Consider the following 19,132-nt stretch of genomic DNA (forward strand, 5'->3'; position numbering starts at 1 on the left):
CGAAGGAGAGGTGGATATGACCAAACATGTACAAACCATTTCATACCACAGCTTATGAAGTCACTTACTTAAGGGCCACGGTATGATACAGGAAGTTTGTTTAAGGCTGTTCAGACAGAAAATAGTGCAGTATTATAATTTTTAACTGTACTGGGCATATTGAATAGAAAGTAGATTATATGTACCATAGAGTTATTAGTTATCATTGGCTTGAAAGGTCTAAAGTACTGGTTCACTTTTCTTTAAATTAATCAGTCCTTCAGTAGATCAATGCGCCCTCCTATACACAGGGTGGCGCTGTGTTTGTCATCGAATCTAGCTTGTATCGTGGCAGGCAGGCAAAAAAGCACTGTAAGTCGGTAAAAGGAAATGTCTCCACGGGTTTTAAATCGCTGTGGCGGCTAAAAGAAGCAGAGCATGTATATCGTCTTGTGACGATATTTATGTTTGCATTTTAAAGGCGGGATAGTTCCTAACCTCAGTGTTTTTCCGCCGCTTTTCACCTCTGCAGCGCTGTTGAGTGTTAGCTTAGCTTTGCTTGCTAGCAGACTGTTTTAGACGCTTGTACGCTTTCAAAGTGTATTTACCACGCTGTAGATTCGGGTTCACAGCTATAACTAGTCACCCATCAAAGCCAGAGCTGTCCAAAAATGCTGCTCTCCCCTCTGTTTCACAAGCTCCATCTTTGTCATCTGATCACAACTACCTCCCCCCAAAAAGCTTTCGGATGCAGTACCTGCTTGTGGCCACAAGAGTGCAGTAATTTACAAGACAAATATAAAAAAGTAATATGCGATCCTGCTGCTGTTCTAAGACATCAGGACGACTGTTGCTTTCATTTATTTTCATCAATACTATTTATTTGATCTCCTTTTTGTCTATAAACGCTTTTTATTCAGATATTTAACAATGGTGAAGATACTTTTGTGGGAAATGTGCCCCAAAAGGCAGATGAGGAAGAATTCAGGACACTCTTTAGCAAGTATGGCACAATCACAGAATGCACCATCATCCAAAACTTTGCCCTCTGTAAGTCTGCCAAACAAAGCCGTCAAAACTCAGTCATGGGAAAAACCGAGGCTTGGTGAAACTGAGTGTCACGAATGCAGAGAAGGTATCCGATGACGAGCTGTTTGATGACAAGTAAAACACAGTAGGGTCAGGGCAGTGGCTCATTTACTTTCTGGCAAAAAAAGACGTTTGCGATTGTTCGGTCACTCGTCTGATTGACCTGATCTGTTTGAAGGATGAAGATTTTCACCAGGAGATCCACGATCATCACTACAAGAACAGCAGTCAAAGCAGTTATTATTAAACATGCCAGCTCAGTTATTAAACTAGAACATTGCTCTGCTCGATCAATAAAGTGGACAAAACTTAAGAAAGCTCTTAAGAAAGGAGATGTTGGCGCTCATGTCAAATTTTCCGTTTTGAAATCCACGACAGAATGCTGCATCACCACTAGACCAGTGCATAGAGGCGATGCTCTGATCTTGTTTCTGTTAACATCTATTTTGGACCACAATGTGTAAGGTATAACTCTGGAGATGTTGGAGCACCTCAAGGTGACCTCTTAATCAGGCTGGACCTCCACAGTCTGAGACTCAGAGGTCAAAACAGTCTGAAACAAACAGTTTAATTACTATTTTTATTATTTGAGCTGGGAAAAAGAGCAGTTATCATTCCGGTAAATAATCCAACAGTTGCAGTACAGTAATTCAGTTTGCCTGGGACTATCTTTGAGATCCTGTACATGTTAATTTGTTTACTCAAACTGGACACTTCAGTTCAGTCTTAACCAGTGAATTAACAAGCTTTACCTACCCTGGTGTTCTAGGTGGACATAGACCGTGGTCCCCACAGTACAATGATTAAGTCAACTGATAACACTGGTTTAAAAAAGAATGCAAAAAGGTAACAGTGTTTAATTGTAATGCAACTTGATTTCTGAATGCATTTTATAGGGTAAGGTCTATTTTCCTATATGGAGACAATGTCATGCAGCCATTCGCTGAAATTTGAAATAAATTGAGTCACACACACTTTGTGAATGTTATTTAATTCTGTAAAGGCTTCAAACAACAGTACAGATAACATGACTGCAGTCTGCATGCTTTGTGACAAAGAGGGATTGTAAGTTTAGAATATCTGTAGAGACAAGTTATCTGCCATGGGCACAGAACAGTAAGGAAGATGACTGTGACTTTAGAACCTTTTCTTTTTGTGTACTGTTGGTTATATTGGAGTAAAATCCATTCAGTAAACAATATTAAAAACCTGCAGGACGTGAAAGTGTTGCATGTCTGATCTTTAACACTTTCTCCAGAACTAATGGAACACCATGCTTGAGAAAACAGCATGAGCACAGTCAGTTATTACTTTATCTACTGTCCTTTGTGGCTAAATTGTGAAAGATGCAGGAAATGCTAGCATGCTGGTGAACACTCTTCTTCCTGTTGTTTAGAATACAGCATAGACCAAACCACACACTGTGGGTAAACTACTGCAAATTGTGTATGTGTGCCTGAATATTTGGCTCTTAGTAATCTGTGCAGTTTAAAAAGAGTTTCCGTTACAGAATTGTAGTAAATGTCACCTGCACCAGTTTGGCAGTGGGGCAGTCATGATTTGGGGAGACACATCCATGAAGGGACATACAGACCCCGACCTGCTACCCACTGGTACCCTGACTGGGTGGTACTGAGTGGTTCCTCAGGCCGTAGAGCTTTTTTCAGACCTCATGTGGGGCAGCTGACTCTGAATTCCTTTTGACCGAGGACAGTGCCTGGTCATATGTGACCAGCTGGGTGGGCAGTGCAGAGACATCAACTGGGTCTTAATTTCTTTAGACCTAAAATTGAAAGAATCTGGGATGTTACATATCACATATCCAATGCTGCCAATACACACACTGTTCAGGAGATCACTCATCACCTCTATCTGAATCTGGGAGGAGATCTCCTGTGACATCATGTGTTATCTTATCAGGAGAATACCCAGGCCTTGTCTCATGCTAACGGCAGTGAAGAACAGTGGCAAAAAGTAATCAATCAGGTTTACAGGACTATATGAAAGAAAGACATGTTCTGCCAGTGAGATGCCATTACTAGAATTATAAAGAAAAAACATGCAATTAAAATAATAGCACATAGTGAGAAATTAAAAAACAATTTTTCTTTTTGTTCATTTTTGTCCAACTTTTATTCATAATTTTTTTTCAGCTATGGAAATCCACCAAACAAACATCAGAAAATCAATAATAAAACCTCAGTTCCACACAGTTCCAGATGTTTTCTGATTCTATCTAGTGGAGGAATAAATAACATCTGAGTCCACTTCTCTGACTGATGCCAGCCTGTGGTGACTTTCTGTTTTTGGATGAAATGTCACAGCAGCATAATCCGGGTCTGAGCTCTGGCTCTGTGAATAAAAGGACTGTCAGTCTCATAACTAAGCGGGTAAAGAAAAAGAAACATCGTAATCTAGGAAGGACACAAAATGAAACGCATCACCTCTTCCTGTAGATTCTGTTCTCCAGTGTGAGGTACTGCAAAGCACAGAAATAAATTGTATAGTCATTTTAGTTGCAATGTTTCTAACTAATGCTATTGAAGGATTTTTTAAACAAGAAGAAAAATGTTTCTCTTATATAGCAACAGTATATGTAAAAGTCTGTGGAAACAAAAATACCTTTCTGGAGATGTTTGATTTTAGCAGCCAGATAGATGACGGCCATAATGAGAAAAACTGTCAGAGCACCCAGGACCACACTCATCATCTTTGGTAATCTATCGAACACGTCTATGAGAAACATAAGTGAATTAAATAACAGTGACACAGTGTGCTACAGTTATAAATTAAATGCTAAGTTTAGTGTTGTTAAGTTTTAATGCAAGGAAGATTTTCCAACTTCAACATTCCGAATCTAAAACTTAGATCCATGTTTTCATGGCATTCATCAAAAGGAAATCAATATAAAATCCCTACCTTGGACCTCTACATTTGTTGCATGAACAATAACTGCATAATTGCTTAAGTATGTTCCACAGAAATACAGCCCCGAGTCCAATAAATCCACTTGTTTGATTTTAAGAAACACCGTGGATATGTTGGTGCTCATTTCAAATTCTCCACTTTGAATTCCTGTGCAGAATGAAGCAGGTTCATGAGGCTGGGACATAGAGCAGATACAGTGGAGTTCAGATCTCTTGGTCACTCTGAACCAGAATATCTCTGTGGGAGAACTGGAATAGTTGGAGCACAGCAGCGTGACTTCTTCTCCAGACTGAACCTCCAAAGTCTGAGAATCAGAAACAGCGACGGAGATCCAACCTGAAAATAACAAAACATAAATTAAAAAAAAAAAACTCCAAAAAACTGGACATGCAAGATAATGTTTTGGCAAATGAATTAACAGAATCGTATAGAAAATACAATCAATTCTGTGTAAATGGATTCCACTCACTGAGGCTGAGGAGAAATAAAACTGTGAGAGAGGGACAGCTCCACATTGTGCATACGATGCCCCTGAAATGGAGCTCTACACAAAGGTCTGAAAAGGTGTGGTTTCTACTATAAGCAGACACATATGAACACGCCTACACACAGTTTAACACCGATGATTTGCTAATTAGTCTCCAGTGCTGCTTTCTTCAAGTTGTTTGTATAAATGTTACCGTTTGCTTTGAGAAAATTAGATGTAAGAGACAAATTACATGATTGTCCACATATAAACAAATTAACCAAATTAAAAATAAATCTTCAACCTTGAAAGTATGTTGTACACACCATGTTTAATAATTCATCAAGCTTTCCATTAAAAGCAAAAAACAGTTAATTGCACTTAATTTTGGCTATGGATTGTGAGTGCCAACCGAATCGGTTTGGGTCATAGACAGTATAAAATATGGATGTCAGCTTCTGGGTTGGAAAAATTAAGCCAATGTGTAAGTCCATTGCCTGTATTCTCTCAGAAAGCCACCAGATGGCAATAGATGCTGTTGCAAAGAAAGACTTTGGTCCTGTAGAAGTCTACAGGAAAACAGTTTAATGACTTTTGAATGAGCTTATGGCAGGGGTCGGCAACTACATTTGTCCAAGGGCCTGAATTTTTCTTGGCAGACATTGAGGGGCAGATGCTGTTGTACAATAAAATAATACAGTATCATTGGTAATATGTGATTATTTCATTATATTTTTCCTCCCAAGTTGATGTTATTTCTTCACCTGGTCAGTGTTGATGGACTCATTATCGGTACTGCAACAAGCCACAAGAGGGCGACTGTGATATGTTAAGCTTCATACTTGTGAGGCCTGTCATGTTGTCCATCACTGTCACATGCAATGTCATGGTTTGCAAAGAAAACCTAACCTTAACCTTTACCTCAAGAACACAACCTCAAGCGGAAAGTTGATGCAGAAAACCGCTGCTATAATGAAGACTGAACCGATATGTATTCATAGGGCAACCTTTAGAAACGCTGTACCTGTAAACCTCATTTGCAGTGAAACTGTCGCTGTTGCTGAAGAATATAAATTGAGCTACCACAACACCACAAAGTATTCAAACCTCAAAGAGTTATATCCTGAACAGTCAGAGACCCATCAGAGAAAAAAAATGATGCTTTGAAACGAATGCAGAGATTCAACTGAACAAGAGAGGGAAAATAACCACGTCTCAGCAGGCTGCCTGGGTTTTCTCCAAGCACAACAAGCCATATACTGGCCTTGACGAGGCAGCTGTTTGAAGTGAACTGATTGACATCCAGGCCACTAGTGACATGAAGGCTGCTCTCCAGAGATGTTCTGGTTCAGAATGACCAAGAGACCTGGACTCCACTATCGGCTATCGGCTATCTGAAAGCTTGAGCACCGTTTGGGTGGCTTGTCCCCAAGAGTATGATACACGTTGGCCATATATGTGCTCACCATGTTTGGCTCAACATACACCTGTGAAGCTGCGTTCTCAAAAATTAACTTTATAAAATGCATTACAGGAATAGACTATCAAGCCAGTCTTTGTCTATCTGTCACTCTCCTTTGGAGATGCCTTTGTGCAACCCGCCTCATCGCTCAGCCTCCATCTTCATCTCTACCACCACCAGCGTCTAGACTCTGAGAGGTCCGACTCTAATGCTTATCACCGCTGGGGTTCTGTTGTGTCGAGACGGGCTGTTGGACTCTAACCGCCAAAATTCAAAATTCTGTACATCAATAAATCATGTTGCTTTCATTCTAATGATCTGTTCTTATTGAACTGCTTTCAGGCCAACAGTCGAACAAAGCCTGATCCACCGCTGCTTCCTTATTAAGCTGCCCAAATGAAATCATCAGAGCAAGTGTGTTATTGCCACCAGGTGTGCGAGCCTGAAGGCGGGAAACTCCTCTGGTCCTGACAAATTGGCTGATAGCGATCACCTGCTGAGGCCATGTGTCCTGAGGTGACCTATCAGCTGTTAATGGACCTATTAAAAGGGAGCTGGCTGAGTACTAATGACAGTGTGAAAAAGAGGGACCTCCTGCCTGATTGTGAAGTGTGGCAGCTCATTTGGAGACTGACTAGTCAGTGTAACGTGGCAACCCAGTCCTGACAGTAGGAGACAATGCGTGTGATTGACAGCACGGCAGAAGTACATCTGTGAGTAGTGTCTCCACTGTTGTTCACCAGGTGCAGCTGTGCTGGGAGAGGGTCGCCACGGCTATTAGCCATGCCAGCTTCTGGGACGATGGTTCTGGCCAATATTTGTTTACTTTCAGGGTGATGCCACGAGGGGAGCTGCAGTAACACAGAGCGACAGACTCCAGTGAAGAGTGTGAGCTAGGCTGGGATGGGATGTGACGAGCCCAGTGGAGGGACGATTCGATTCAGTTTTATTTCCTCAGTGTAGTGAGGAAAAATCACTAAACAAATACGTGAGGTGAAAGATCAAGTCCATTATTATTCACCTTAATTGGTGAATAATTAACTAACTTACCCTTAATTTAAGGGTAAGTTAGACTTGGTTAGAGAGACAGATAAACATAATTTAAGCGGCAAACTTCCTTGTAGACTTTCAGCAAATGATGAATTGCTTGTTATGGGATCTCTGTCTGTCTGAAGAATGGGTCCCAACATACAGAACTTGAAACACTTTTCAGAAACGCAACAATGCGCTGTGTATTAAGAGTTGTAGCTCATTGATTTCTGTCATTTGGTCTTTTTTTTTTTTTTTTTTTTTTTTTTCCCCTCCTCCCCAAGTCTTGTTGTCCAACTGATCCTGGTGGATGCAACACCTTCCTGTCCATCACTGAGTACTTAATGTTCCTCTGCAATGCTCACAGGATGGATCGTCCCTCCCTATCAATGAAGTGCACAACCTGATCACTGAAAGAGTGGCTTGTCCTCTGTTGGTGTAAATAGACTGCAGAGTCCTGGCCTGAGGAAGCAGCTCTTATTTGTCGTGTCATCTGCTTAGCCAGGGGTTGTTTGGTTTCCCCAATCTACACGTTTATGGCAATGGTCCTTGCACCTTGTGTACTGTACTACTGTTTGTGCTGGGGAACCTGGTCCTTGGAAGGCAATATGTCTGTGAAGGTTCTGCACTCTCCACCAATTGCTCTTAGAACTGAAAAGTTTCTCAGATGAGAGGTGACATCTTCAAGAAACCTAAAGATGTCCAGACACTTTTCTTTCCAAGTTCCTTAGACTGGTCTTTGGAGTGAACCAAGTTTTGGAGTAGTGTGTTTTATGGTTTGAAAGCCACAGAAACAGTGTTTCAAGAAAACTCATCTCAGATACTCCTACTGAACACAAGATCCTCAAAAAATGCAAGGATTCTGCTCTTGGTGAATGTGTTGTTGTTCATGAACTACGTAACATCATGTAGAGACCAAAGTAGGATCAGTGCAGCGATTCGTTTACTACCTACTGATGGTGATCACTAGAAATACAGCAGCCAAAGTAGCCATCATCAAACATGCCAGCTTAGTTATTAAACTGGAACACTGCTCTACATGATCAATAAAGGAGACAAAACTTTATGAATTTAAAATGTTTACATTTTACACAAATTCTCCTCAAGGCAAACGCATTTAAGAGCCCTTAAATATCAGTGGCATGACAAGGCTCCTCCAGTCTCAGACTCAGAGGTTGAAACAGAAATCCAGTCTAAAAGAAACTGTTCAGATTTGATTTATTTTTTTTAGCTGAGAAGGGGACAGCTAATATTAAACAATTCCTAATTCAGTACTTACTCTGGCTGCAGGGAAGTAAAGCTGGTATCCAGATGAAGCTCCTCATTGTGTGCGTTGCCTCACTGCTATGACACTTTATCTCTGAGATCTTCTGTCTTTTGCTTTAAAGAGGTGGAGTACTGTACATGTTTATTTCTTCATTCAAACCGGGTACATAAATGTTTGAGCAGAAGTGTCTTGATGCATTCTCAATCATCCAGGAAAGTAAATCTCCAAAAGTTGATTCTGTTCATCTGGACGTAGCGTTTTGTGGGAGAAACGTCTCGTCACTCATGGTCATGAGAATTTGCATAATTAAGATTAAAGGTGAAAGTTAATTTTCCTACATAGATAATTTGGCATTACCTCCACAAAATGTCACCAAAGCGCTGTGATGAAACATATTTTATCACATATTTTTGTTAATTTGGGACTCATTTGTTGGACATAAATGATTATTGTGAGCTTTTCTTGACCCTACGTTTTGACTAGATGGCCTCAACAGGAAAGAGGTTCTCTTATGCAGCCAGGTTAAAGGAAACCTACAGATTTGCAGTGGGGCAAAAAAGTATTTAGTCAGCCACCGATTGTGCAAGTTCCCCCACTTAAAATGATGACAGAGGTCAGTAATTTGCACCAGAGGTACACTTCAACTGTGAGAGACAGAATGTGAAAAAAAAAATCCATGAATTCACATGGTAGGATTTGTAAAGAATTTATTCGTAAATTAGGGTGGAAAATAAGTATTTGGTCACCTCGAACAAGGAAAATCTCTGGCTCTCACAGACCTGTAACGTCTTCTGTAAGAAGCTTTTCTGTCCCCCACTCGTTACCTGTATGAATGGCACCTGTTTGAACTCATCTGTATAAAAGACACCTGTCCACAGCCTCAAACAGTCAGACTCCAAACTCCGCCATGGCCAAGACCAAAGAGCTTTCGAAGGACACCAGGAAAAGTATTGTAGACCTGCACCAGACTGGGAAGAGTGAATCTACAATAGGCAAGCAGCTTGGTGTGAAAAAATCAACTGTGGGAGCAATCATCAGAAAATGGAAGACATACAAGACCACTGATAATCTCCCTCGATCTGGGGCTCCACGCAAGATCTCATCCCGTGGGGTCAAAATGATCATGAGAACGGTGAGCAAAGATCCCAGAACCACACGGGGGGACCTGGTGAATGACCTGCAGAGAGCTGGGACCAAAGTAACAAAGGTCACCATCAGTAACACACTACAACGGCAGGGAATCAAATCCCGCAGTGCCAGACGTGTTCCGCTGCTGAAGCCAGTGCATGTCCAGGCCCGTCTGAAGTTTGCCAGAGAGCACATGGATGATACAGCAGAGGATTGGGAGAATGTCATGTGGTCAGATGAAACCAAAGTAGAACTTTTTGGTATAAACTCAACTCGTCGTGTTTGGAGGAAGAAGAATACTGAGTTGCATCCCAAGAACACCATACCTACTGTGAAGCATGGGGGTGGAAACATCATGCTATGGGGCTGTTTTTCTGCCAAGGGGACAGGACGAATGGGGCCATGTATCGTGAGATTTTGAGCCAAAACCTCCTTCCATCAGTGAGAACTTTGAAGATGAAACGAGGCTGGGTCTTCCAACATGACAATGATCCAAAACACACCGCCCGGGCAACAAAGGAGTGGCTCCGTAAGAAGCATTTGAAAGTCCTGGAGTGGCCTAGCCAGTCTCCAGACCTCAACCCCATAGAAAATCTGTGGCGGGAGTTGAAAGTCCGTGTTGCTCGGCGACAGCCCCAAAACATCACTGCTCTCGAGAAGATCTGCATGGAGGAATGGGCCAAAATACCAGCTACTGTGTGTGCAAACCTGGTAAAGACCTATAGTAAACGTTTGACCTCTGTTATTGCCAACAAAGGTTGTGTTACAAAGTACTGAGTTGTATTTTTGTTATTGACCAAATACTTATTTTCCACCCTGATTTACGAATAAATTCTTTACAAATCCTACCATGTGAATTCATGGGTTTTTTTTTTTTTTTTTTTTTTTTTTTTTCTCTTTCTTCCACATTCTGTCTCTCACAGTTGAAGTGTACCTCTGGTGCAAATTACTGACCTCTGTCATCATTTTAGGTGGGGGAACTTGCACAATCGGTGGCTGACTAAATACTTTTTTGCCCCACTGTAGGTATAAACTAGAGGGGCAAAGATGTTGACTTTAGCATGAAATGACATTAGACATTTTCTTTTTGTGCTCTGTTGGATGGGTTAACAGATGCATGCCTTACTCATCCTAAAGTCTGTACACATTCTGCACGACAAACAGACGACTATAACTGAGAAAGCAACACATGTACAGCTGGTTACGGCTTTATCTGATGATGATGATGCTGCTGCAGAGTAAATTGTGAAAGTTAGACAGAGGAAATGTGGCTGAATACTCTTTCCTGTTTAGAATACAGCATACATCATACTGTGAGTAAGCTGACTATCTTCTGTATGCCATTAGTAACCTGCTCAGCTTTCACACAGTACTGTAAAGGAAATCGTTTGTAAGTCTTGTTCACATTTGTCTTAATGAAACAAATGGAAACATAAAGTGGGGGGGAAATGTGTATGTAAGGCAAACATAAGAGATACTAAAGAAGAGTTTGTCCAGTTTTAACAAGCTTGAAAGCCAATATTTGGTATGATTACTTGTATTCTTCAACACAGCCTGCAATCTGTTGGGCAGCTTTCTTGTGTTTGAGGAATAATTTTCCAGCCTTCCTGAACGATATTCAGAACTCTTCTTTGGATGTTTACCATCTTTGGTACCCACACTTCTTCAACAATGTTAAAGTTTGGGGAGGCCAAATGATAGGTAGGGTTCCAGTTTATGTGTTGGTGGTTTTTTTTTTTTTTTTTTTTTTTTTTTTTTTAAATCCAGACATGCTTTTACTGCATCAGCAGTGTGTTTGGGACCATTATCATATGTTTGGCAACTGCTTTATTTTTGAGGACAAATAAATGTGCGAATCAAACACTTTTCAGATTGTGTTGTGTGACAGATCACTTTGTGAACTGGTGCCAGCAGAGCTACCTCCAGATCAACACTGGAAAAACAAAGGAGCTGTTGGTAGACTTCCGCAGGCACAAACATCCTCCACTGCAACCACTAAACATCCAAGGCATGGACATTGAGACTGTGGATAGCTGCAAGTGGCTCAGGTCTTTTGGAGTGAAAGGCCTACACCTGAAGACCTTCTATGACTCTGGTGGCCTCAGTCATATTTCATGGTGTGGTCTGCTGGGCAGCAGCATCTTTGCTGGGGACAGGAAGAGACTGAACAGGCTGATCCGGAGGGCCAACTTTAGGAGCCCCCTGGAGCCAGTGGAGCTGGTGAGTGACAGGATGATGGTACGGTGGCCCCTAGAGACAAAGCATGTATAAACTCCAAAACACTTACAAATTCCAAATAGCACGCACAAACTCCTCAACACGTACAAAATCCAAAACACGTGCAAAATCCAAAACACGTACAAAATCCAAAACACGTACAAAATCCAAGACACGTGCAAACACCGAGACAGGTACAAAATCCAAAACAGGTACAAAATCCAAAACACGTGCAAACACCAAGACAGGTACAAAATCCAAAACATCTACAAAATCCAAAACGCGTGCAAAATCCAAAACGCGTGCAAACTCCAAATCACGTGCAAACTCCAAATCACAACGGAAGTGCTCCAGGACGCTAGGGGCAGTGTTGAGCTCGATTTGCAAAATAAACGGCAAGTTTGTTGCAAACACATGGGCTCTAGTCTCCGTCGCGCTTCCCAGGTTGCCTAGCAACCATGATACTAACAGCTGGAAACGTGTCATACAACTTTTTTTGACAGAAATGAAGGAGAACATATTTTTTTCATTTGTTTGTTTCTACAAGAGCTTTGTGTGATTTGATAAGTATCTGAGGCTGAGACCACAGGACAGTAAAACATGATTTTTGGGCTTCATTTCTGTACTGAACAGTCATTTAAGATTAGCTAGTAAATAACAATTAGCTAATGTTGTTCATAAGACTAAAGTCATATCACTTTGGTAATGTAAATATAATATGGCCAATATTATGGTTATTATATTAGTCATTATTAGCTATTACAGCAGTGAACATGAACTCTGTGTCAAATACTGAGCTTCAGTACAGATTCAAGTTGCAGTTATTTACATGTCTTACCACCTTAAATCTTCACTCAAAGACAAGTATATAGGAATGACTGCCAAATTTATTTGCCACTGAAGCCGAAGGATGGCATCTGAATAAAACCTCTCTTGACATGCCTAGATGACATTAAAGCTTGGTTGGCTCTAAACTTTTTAAATTTGAATGAAAAGAAAACAGATTTGTTGGTGTTTGGACCCAGTGGCCCCTGTGAGTCCTCTTCTTTTCATTTGGAACCCCTGGAGGTATATTTTAAACCTGTTGTTACTGCCCAAGGTTTTAAGTTGGACCAATCCATTTTTATCATTTAAGGCGACTGGCAAGAGTGAAATCTTTTCTTTCTAGGCAGCACTTTGAAACCGTGATCCATGCTTTTATTTCTTCCCCTGTGGACTACTGTAACGCACTTTATGTGGGGGTCAGTCAGTTGTTACTCTGACATCTGCAGCTGGTTCAAAATGTATATTGACAGTGCATATATAGGTGTATCATATATAAGAGACAAATGTTGTTCCTTCAGTATGTTGGCATTACTAAATTTGGCTCAATGCTTACATACATGTGTAAAAAGAAAATGTACGAGCTGTGATAACCATTTCTGATAAAATGAAGAGTAGACTGATGTATTAAATATTCCTTTATTGGGTGAGAAAATCAGACCATGTCATAACTGCTTTAAGTCATACAGAATAGATATCAGAGCCTTAAACAGGCTGACTTCTGCTAAATGGGTCAAACTGGGCAGAAAGTATACAAACACATAACATCCTTATAGAATATGATGTAACACTATAGATCAACTTACCTCAGAATATATAAAGCATATAAACAATTACAGCAATATGATGCAACAAACACAGCAGTGCTACTAATCCAAAATACTCAAAGCTTCATAGAACTGAAACAAACATTTATTTTTAGTTCCATTCTGCTGCTGATACATACTTTAGGTTTCTGAACATTAAACTTGTTGCTGCCTTTCATAGTGTGTAACCTGAATGCCCTGAGTACTTTCTCCCACACTGAAAACACGGGAATGATAAAAATTATTTGAACATTACCTAATAAGACTGATTCAGGACAGGCAATTAGTTATTTTAAACTTTTCTAGCAGTCCTTCACAAACAGGGAACAGTCTGTCTATTCTCTCCATCTGTCAGCCGCTGCTGGCTCTTCCTCCTCCTCTTCCTCACATACTGCTGAGATTGTCCTGGTGGATCATCAGGGGTGCAAAGCCTCACAGATGATGTGCAGCAGTGGGTCCCTCAGTCTGTCCTCACTCTGGACACTTGCACGTGTCACACATAGAAATCAAATGTGTGATAAGCTGCAGGATTCAAACACAAGTGTGACTTATAAATACATGTTCATACTTTTATTCCACAATCAGAGAGAAAGAAACAGAGAGAGAGTGCAGGACAGACAGACAGGTGACAGTCTCAGGTGTACACACTGCTACAAAACAGCACCAGAGAAGGAGGATTTAGTGTTTGTGTCATTACGAGTGCTAAACAAGAAGAGTTCCCAGATGGTACAGTGGACACATGTGTGACTCCTGTGATTAAAGCATCTTTCTTTCAGCTTAACGAGTGAACCGTCAGCTGACTGACATGACTGACTTTAATTACGCATAAAATCATCACATTCTCTGTAAGATTAAAGTCAGCTATTGAACGGCGAATATTTTGAAGTAAAGGCTTTAAAACCAAGTTAGTACAAACGTCGCTAATGTCACATAACTTTCCCGACATGTTGCCAACAGTAATGTTTTAATGTTCTTCATTATAAAAACATTTGCGCATAAATAAGTGACATAATATTCAGTACTTACTTCTGAAAGTTTACTCTTCGTCCGCTCCGCTTCCGCCGTTTTTTTTTCGGCAAAATTATCCACACCACCGCCGCGCTATGAAGTCTGGGATATGTTGGGCCATGAAGGCTACACCGACCCATCCTTAAAATTCAGGGAAATTAAGGACGCATTTGAGGGCCGCATTTCGAGCAGCCTTTGAATTGGGACAGTCTTCGTCGTGTCGCTGTGACATAATCGGCCTTAAAATGCGGCCTTTAAGGCTGCAGACCCCAAATCCGGTCATTGGTACTTCCTGTCTTGTGTAGTTACTAGGTAACAATAGCTCAACACTGCCCCTAGCGTCCTGGAGCACTTCCGTTGTGTTTTGGAATTTGCACGTGTTTTGGAGTATGCGTGTGTTTTGGATTTTGCATGTGTTTTGGAGTTTGCGCGTGTTTTGGGGTTTGCACGTGTTTTGTATTTTGTACGTGTTCTGTATTTTGCACGTGTTTTGGATTTTGCACGTGTTTTGGATTTTGCACGTGTTTTGGATTTTGCACGTGTTTTGGATTTTGCACGTGTTTTGGAGTTTGTAAGTGTTTTGGAGCTTGCATGTGTTTTGGAGTTTGTAAGTGTTTTGGATTTTGCAAGTGTTTTGGAGTTTGTACGTGCTTTGTCTCTAGGGGCCACCGTATGATGGTGGCTAAGCTGTCATCCCTATTGGACAACATCTCCCACCCCATGCAGGAGACTCTGACAGCACTGAGCAGCTCTTTCAGTGGCAGGCTGCGGCACCCACGATGTGGGACGGAGCGATTCCGCAGGTCTTTCTTTCCATCTGCTGGCAGACTCTACAACAAAGACCTTGCGGACGACCACACGTGCAGACACACACAGACAGCGCTGGGCAGCTCCTTCAGTAACACATTGCTGCACCCACAGAATGCGGGTGAGAGATTTGAGGTCTTTCCTTACAGCGTCTCTAAAATGTACAACAGCAGTGAATGCACACATGTCGAAACGCATGTGCAGACACTAAGGTCCGTACATATTTTTGCAATATTCAATATGCTATTAACATCCAACCGCTGCACTAAGAAAGATTCTGTTCTAATGTTACAAGTATACTGTAGTATTGTGACTTATATTTATATCTATATTGTACATTTATCTAAATTATATTTATCCTTATATTTTTTCTACCTTGTATAGTGTATCCATCCTTTTATAGTATGGTTCTTAAGTATACTGCTTATATTTATTTATTCCTGCATTACTTTGTTGCTGCAACAATGTGAATTTCCCATCTCTGGGACTAATAAAGGCTCTCGTCATCAAAATCTGCATGTGTGTATGATTGGGTAAACGAAGCTTGTAGTGGAAAGTAATTTGAGTACCTTCTTCCTTATGAATAGCTTTTGGACAGTTGCTCTTTTGAGATAATTTCCCAAGACTCCTCAGGTGAACAATAGCTGACTCAGCTGAAGCGTCAGATGTATATCTCATGTGTCATGTCTTTGCTGGATTTTTACTTTTTCTTAAGTACATGTCTTTCAGACACCATTCTGCTGCTTTAAACAGCGTTTTAGACTTGGCATGTTTTCTTTTGTCTTTCACTTCTCCAATTTCCTGCACACCATATTGTGTTATACTAGGTTTTTTTTGCACAATTATTTATGCTTCCTATATCGACAGAATGATATCCCTGAGGTTTAAAAGTGCATGTTAAATCACTGCACAAAAGCTTCAGATTTTTTAAAATTATACATATTGCAAGCCTTGCAAATCTAAAGGAAAAACAAAACTAGGCTATACATTTGAACTCTTACTGTTAATGGGAACCATCATAACGCTAATGTACTTGATCTGTTCAGTCTGTATCAAGTAGTGAATACTTCCTGTCAGCCTGTGCAGAGTGTTTTCACAAGTTTTAAAGGCGCTCGTATTTGTCATGACTATGCATGTCAAGCAACCACTGACTCTGTTGTGGTTAACGGTCAGCAGTTGCACAGCTTTGAGAAGATGGGCATGAAAAACAAGTTGTGAACTTGTCATTATCAAATTATTACTCTTTTAGAATTTAGCGGAGGCCTTTTCTAGGCATGTCAAATATATTTCTTTGCAATATTGATATGATTTCATTAATTTTTTAATTTATTCTCACAACCCCCTATTATTTATTAGGAAACAGGTACATGAGTTCCTCTGCCTTTACTAACATAGTAAGATGCAGTGAAGCTATATGAAACACGAGAAGATTTAAGATGAAAGGCCTTTATATTTGTACTGATATTTAAGATTGATTACAGATAAAAGATAAAACACTGTCCCATCTTTCTGTGCCATGATATTCATCTAGAATTATTAATACCGAAGGAGGAGGAAGAAACCTATAAAGAAGAACAGCCACCAGCCAGAAAGCTCGGTCACTTTCTGAGTCTATCGAGCAGAGGAATAAATAACATTTGTGTCCACTGATGCAGGGCTGTGGTGACTTTCTGTGTCTGGCCAAAATGTCACAGCTCCATTGTGCCGAAGTTCTGAAATCTGCCTCTGTCGATAAGAGAACTGTCAGTCTCACAGCTGAGTAGAAAAGTAAACAACCATTAACTGATAAATAGTGAAAGACACAAAACTAAAAACTTCACCTGTTGTTTCAGATTGTCTTCTCCAGTGTGAGCTACGGCAAAAAATAGAAAATTTATTTTTGAATTATAATGTTAAAAATATTTGCATTATAGGATTAAAAAACAACAACAAAAACCTGGTAATAACAGACATGAAAAAAAAAATGACAATAAAAATACCTTTCTGAAGCTTTTTGATTTTAACAGCCAGACAAACGATGACTGTGATGAGGAAAACAGTCAGAACACCGAGGATCACACTCATCATATTTGGTAATCTGATAAAAGTGTCTGTGACAAAGACAGATTATAATAAATGAAATGACAGCAGCTGCAGTTTATTAAATGTGTGGTTCAGAATCTAACATCTTAAACTTTGACTCTTATTTCCATGAAATTCAATAAAACCAAATGAAGAGGTCATTCTTACCTTGGACCACTAAATCTGTTGTTTCAACAATAACTGGATTGCTGTGTATTTTAAATCCACAGAAATAAAGTCCAGAGTCCAATAAATCCACTTGTTTAATTTTGAGAAACACAGTTGATATGTTGGTGCTCATTTCAAATTTTCCATTTTGAAATCCAGCGCAGAATGAAGCAGGTTCATGAGGTTCGAACATGGAGGCGATACAGGTGAGTTTGGCTCTCTTGGTCACTCTGAACCAGAGTATCTGTGTGGGAGAACTGGAAAAGTTGGAGCACAGCAGCGTGACTTCTTTTCCAGACTGAATCTCCAAAGGTTGTGATACAGGGATCCAACCTGAAAAACAAAAGAAAATAAACAAACACAAACATTAAAGCAACAGAATCTTAATCAACAGAATCAGCTGGTTCTGTGGAGTAAATGAGTTGCTGTACTTACTGAGGCTGCAGACAAGTAAAACTGTTAGAGAGTCAAAGTTCCTCATTGTGCACACGATGTCCCTGAAATGGTGCTCTACAAGTTCTTATAGGGTGGTCTGAAGAGGTGTGGTTTTTAGTATCTGTATGTGCTGTACAATACATCTGTGAAAGAATAATCACGCCCCCCAGAAAGTTTAACCCTAACAGTGAACCAAGAGACAAAGATTGTGATTGTTCGCATGTAGACTCTCAAACCACTGTTGAAATAGTTTATCACATCTGCTCATTAAAAACAAACCTCCCAGAGAGTCCCAGTACAACTCCACATTAACGCTCTTGGAACTGGGGTTACAGATAGAATAGAATAATCCTTTAATTGTCCAACAAGGGGAAATTTGGTTGTAACAGCAGCCAAAAAGACACATATACAAACAAACAGTATACAGGACACAGAACAGAAACATACACAATTTTTCTTACATATTTACATTAAGGACAATAGGATGCAGCAGTCTGTCACTGAAGGAGCTCTGCAATTCAGCAACATTTACATGCATGGGGTGGGAGACTCTGTCCATCAGAGATGTTATTTTGGCCAGAGTCCTTCTGTCTCCCACCGCCTGCACCACCAGATGACCTTGAAGGATACAGCAACCAAATTAAAATGTATTCAGTGATCCTGACAGGTTTGAGGTTTTATCTTTCTCTCTCTTTCTGAAACCCATCTCTCTAAGGCCTGATTTAAACATCTGGAGGATCTTTGTAGAACCTATTTGTGGCTGACCTTGAGCTGGCTATGTGCCAATTATTTTGTGATTAACACAGAACTTGTTGCTACAAAGGAACAAGAATTTGATGGTAAACCTCATATGTATTGGAATACACTCGTCTACAGACCAATACACCATCCAAAAGCTGCAGCTGTGACCATGTGTGCAAGTCTGTAGTAGAGATGGCACGATACCACTTTTTTATGTCCGATACCGATACCGATATCATAAATTTGGATATCTGCCGATACCGATATGAATCCGATATAGTGTTTTTTAATCAACAAAACTGTTTTTTAAATATCTTGCTGCATTTTGTATAAGTTCATACTCAAGTTTAAAACAACAACTACACTAAAGCTATTCTGTTATACCTGTATGCAAAAAAAATATTTCATAGTTCAGCAATACTGATCAATCTGATAAACTTAAACCTACACCATCCTCCCTATTCTGGTATTTTAAAGAGTACTTAGCATAAATATTAAGCAACCTAACTAATAGGGTTCCAACTCCCAGCAACAATAAAAATAAATAAATAAAAAATAGGGAACCACCCCTCACGCTCCACCTCATGATGCTTAATCGACGTAATCAACCTTAATTTGATGCAGTGTGAAAAAAAATGCACAGAAATCAATTATTTTTCAAGAAATATTAAATAGATTCAACATCTTTCTTCAACAAAATTGCAGACTGCACAGATGGT

At 40.2% G+C, this 19,132-nt stretch overlaps 2 protein-coding genes across 3 annotated transcripts; both read right to left on the reverse strand.

Annotated features, from left to right (window-relative positions):
- Positions 1–2,046: 2,046 nt before the first annotated feature.
- On the reverse strand, positions 2,047–8,764 carry LOC120739060. 2 transcript variants are annotated; one of them, XM_040040715.1, is made up of 5 exons: positions 8,233–8,764; positions 3,988–4,332; positions 3,691–3,801; positions 3,513–3,547; positions 2,047–3,420 (listed from the first exon to the last, which is right to left on the reverse strand). In XM_040040715.1, exons 1-5 carry the CDS (start codon positions 8,276–8,278, stop codon positions 3,301–3,303), a joined length of 657 nt encoding a protein of 218 aa, XP_039896649.1. In that variant the 5' UTR covers positions 8,279–8,764; the 3' UTR covers positions 2,047–3,300. The 2 variants fall into 2 exon arrangements, with proteins under 2 accessions (XP_039896649.1, XP_039896648.1); XM_040040714.1 differs by lacking the exon at positions 8,233–8,764 and adding an exon at positions 4,466–4,778.
- A 6,125-nt stretch (positions 8,765–14,889) lies between these two features.
- Positions 14,890–18,003, reverse strand: LOC120739055. Its single transcript, XM_040040706.1, has 5 exons — positions 17,673–18,003; positions 17,238–17,570; positions 16,988–17,098; positions 16,829–16,860; positions 14,890–16,733 (listed from the first exon to the last, which is right to left on the reverse strand). The coding sequence occupies exons 1-5, from the start codon at positions 17,716–17,718 to the stop codon at positions 16,620–16,622; spliced, it is 636 nt and encodes a 211-aa protein (XP_039896640.1). The 5' UTR covers positions 17,719–18,003; the 3' UTR covers positions 14,890–16,619.
- Positions 18,004–19,132: the final 1,129 nt, after the last annotated feature.

This window comes from Simochromis diagramma, unplaced genomic scaffold, assembly GCF_900408965.1.
Source record: "Simochromis diagramma unplaced genomic scaffold, fSimDia1.1 OVJJ01000317.1, whole genome shotgun sequence".
Lineage (NCBI taxonomy): Eukaryota > Metazoa > Chordata > Actinopteri > Cichliformes > Cichlidae > Simochromis > Simochromis diagramma.

What these genes read in the sequence shown, in the direction of transcription:
- LOC120739060 (XM_040040715.1), bottom strand. Translation starts at nt 8,278, where the DNA reads ATGAGGAGCTTCATCTGGATACCAGCTTTACTTCCCTGCAGCCAGA. An exon ending in AACAAATGTAGAGGTCCAAG is followed by an intron (nt 3,802 to 3,987) that starts GTAGGGATTTTA and finishes TGTTTCTCATAG; the next exon opens with ACGTGTTCGATAGATTACCA. An exon ending in AATCAAACATCTCCAGAAAG is followed by an intron (nt 3,548 to 3,690) that starts GTATTTTTGTTT and finishes TGTGCTTTGCAG; the next exon opens with TACCTCACACTGGAGAACAG.
- LOC120739055 (XM_040040706.1), bottom strand. Translation starts at nt 17,718, where the DNA reads ATGAGGAACTTTGACTCTCTAACAGTTTTACTTGTCTGCAGCCTCA. An exon ending in AACAGATTTAGTGGTCCAAG is followed by an intron (nt 17,099 to 17,237) that starts GTAAGAATGACC and finishes TCTTTGTCACAG; the next exon opens with ACACTTTTATCAGATTACCA. An exon ending in AATCAAAAAGCTTCAGAAAG is followed by an intron (nt 16,861 to 16,987) that starts GTATTTTTATTG and finishes TTTTTGCCGTAG; the next exon opens with CTCACACTGGAGAAGACAAT.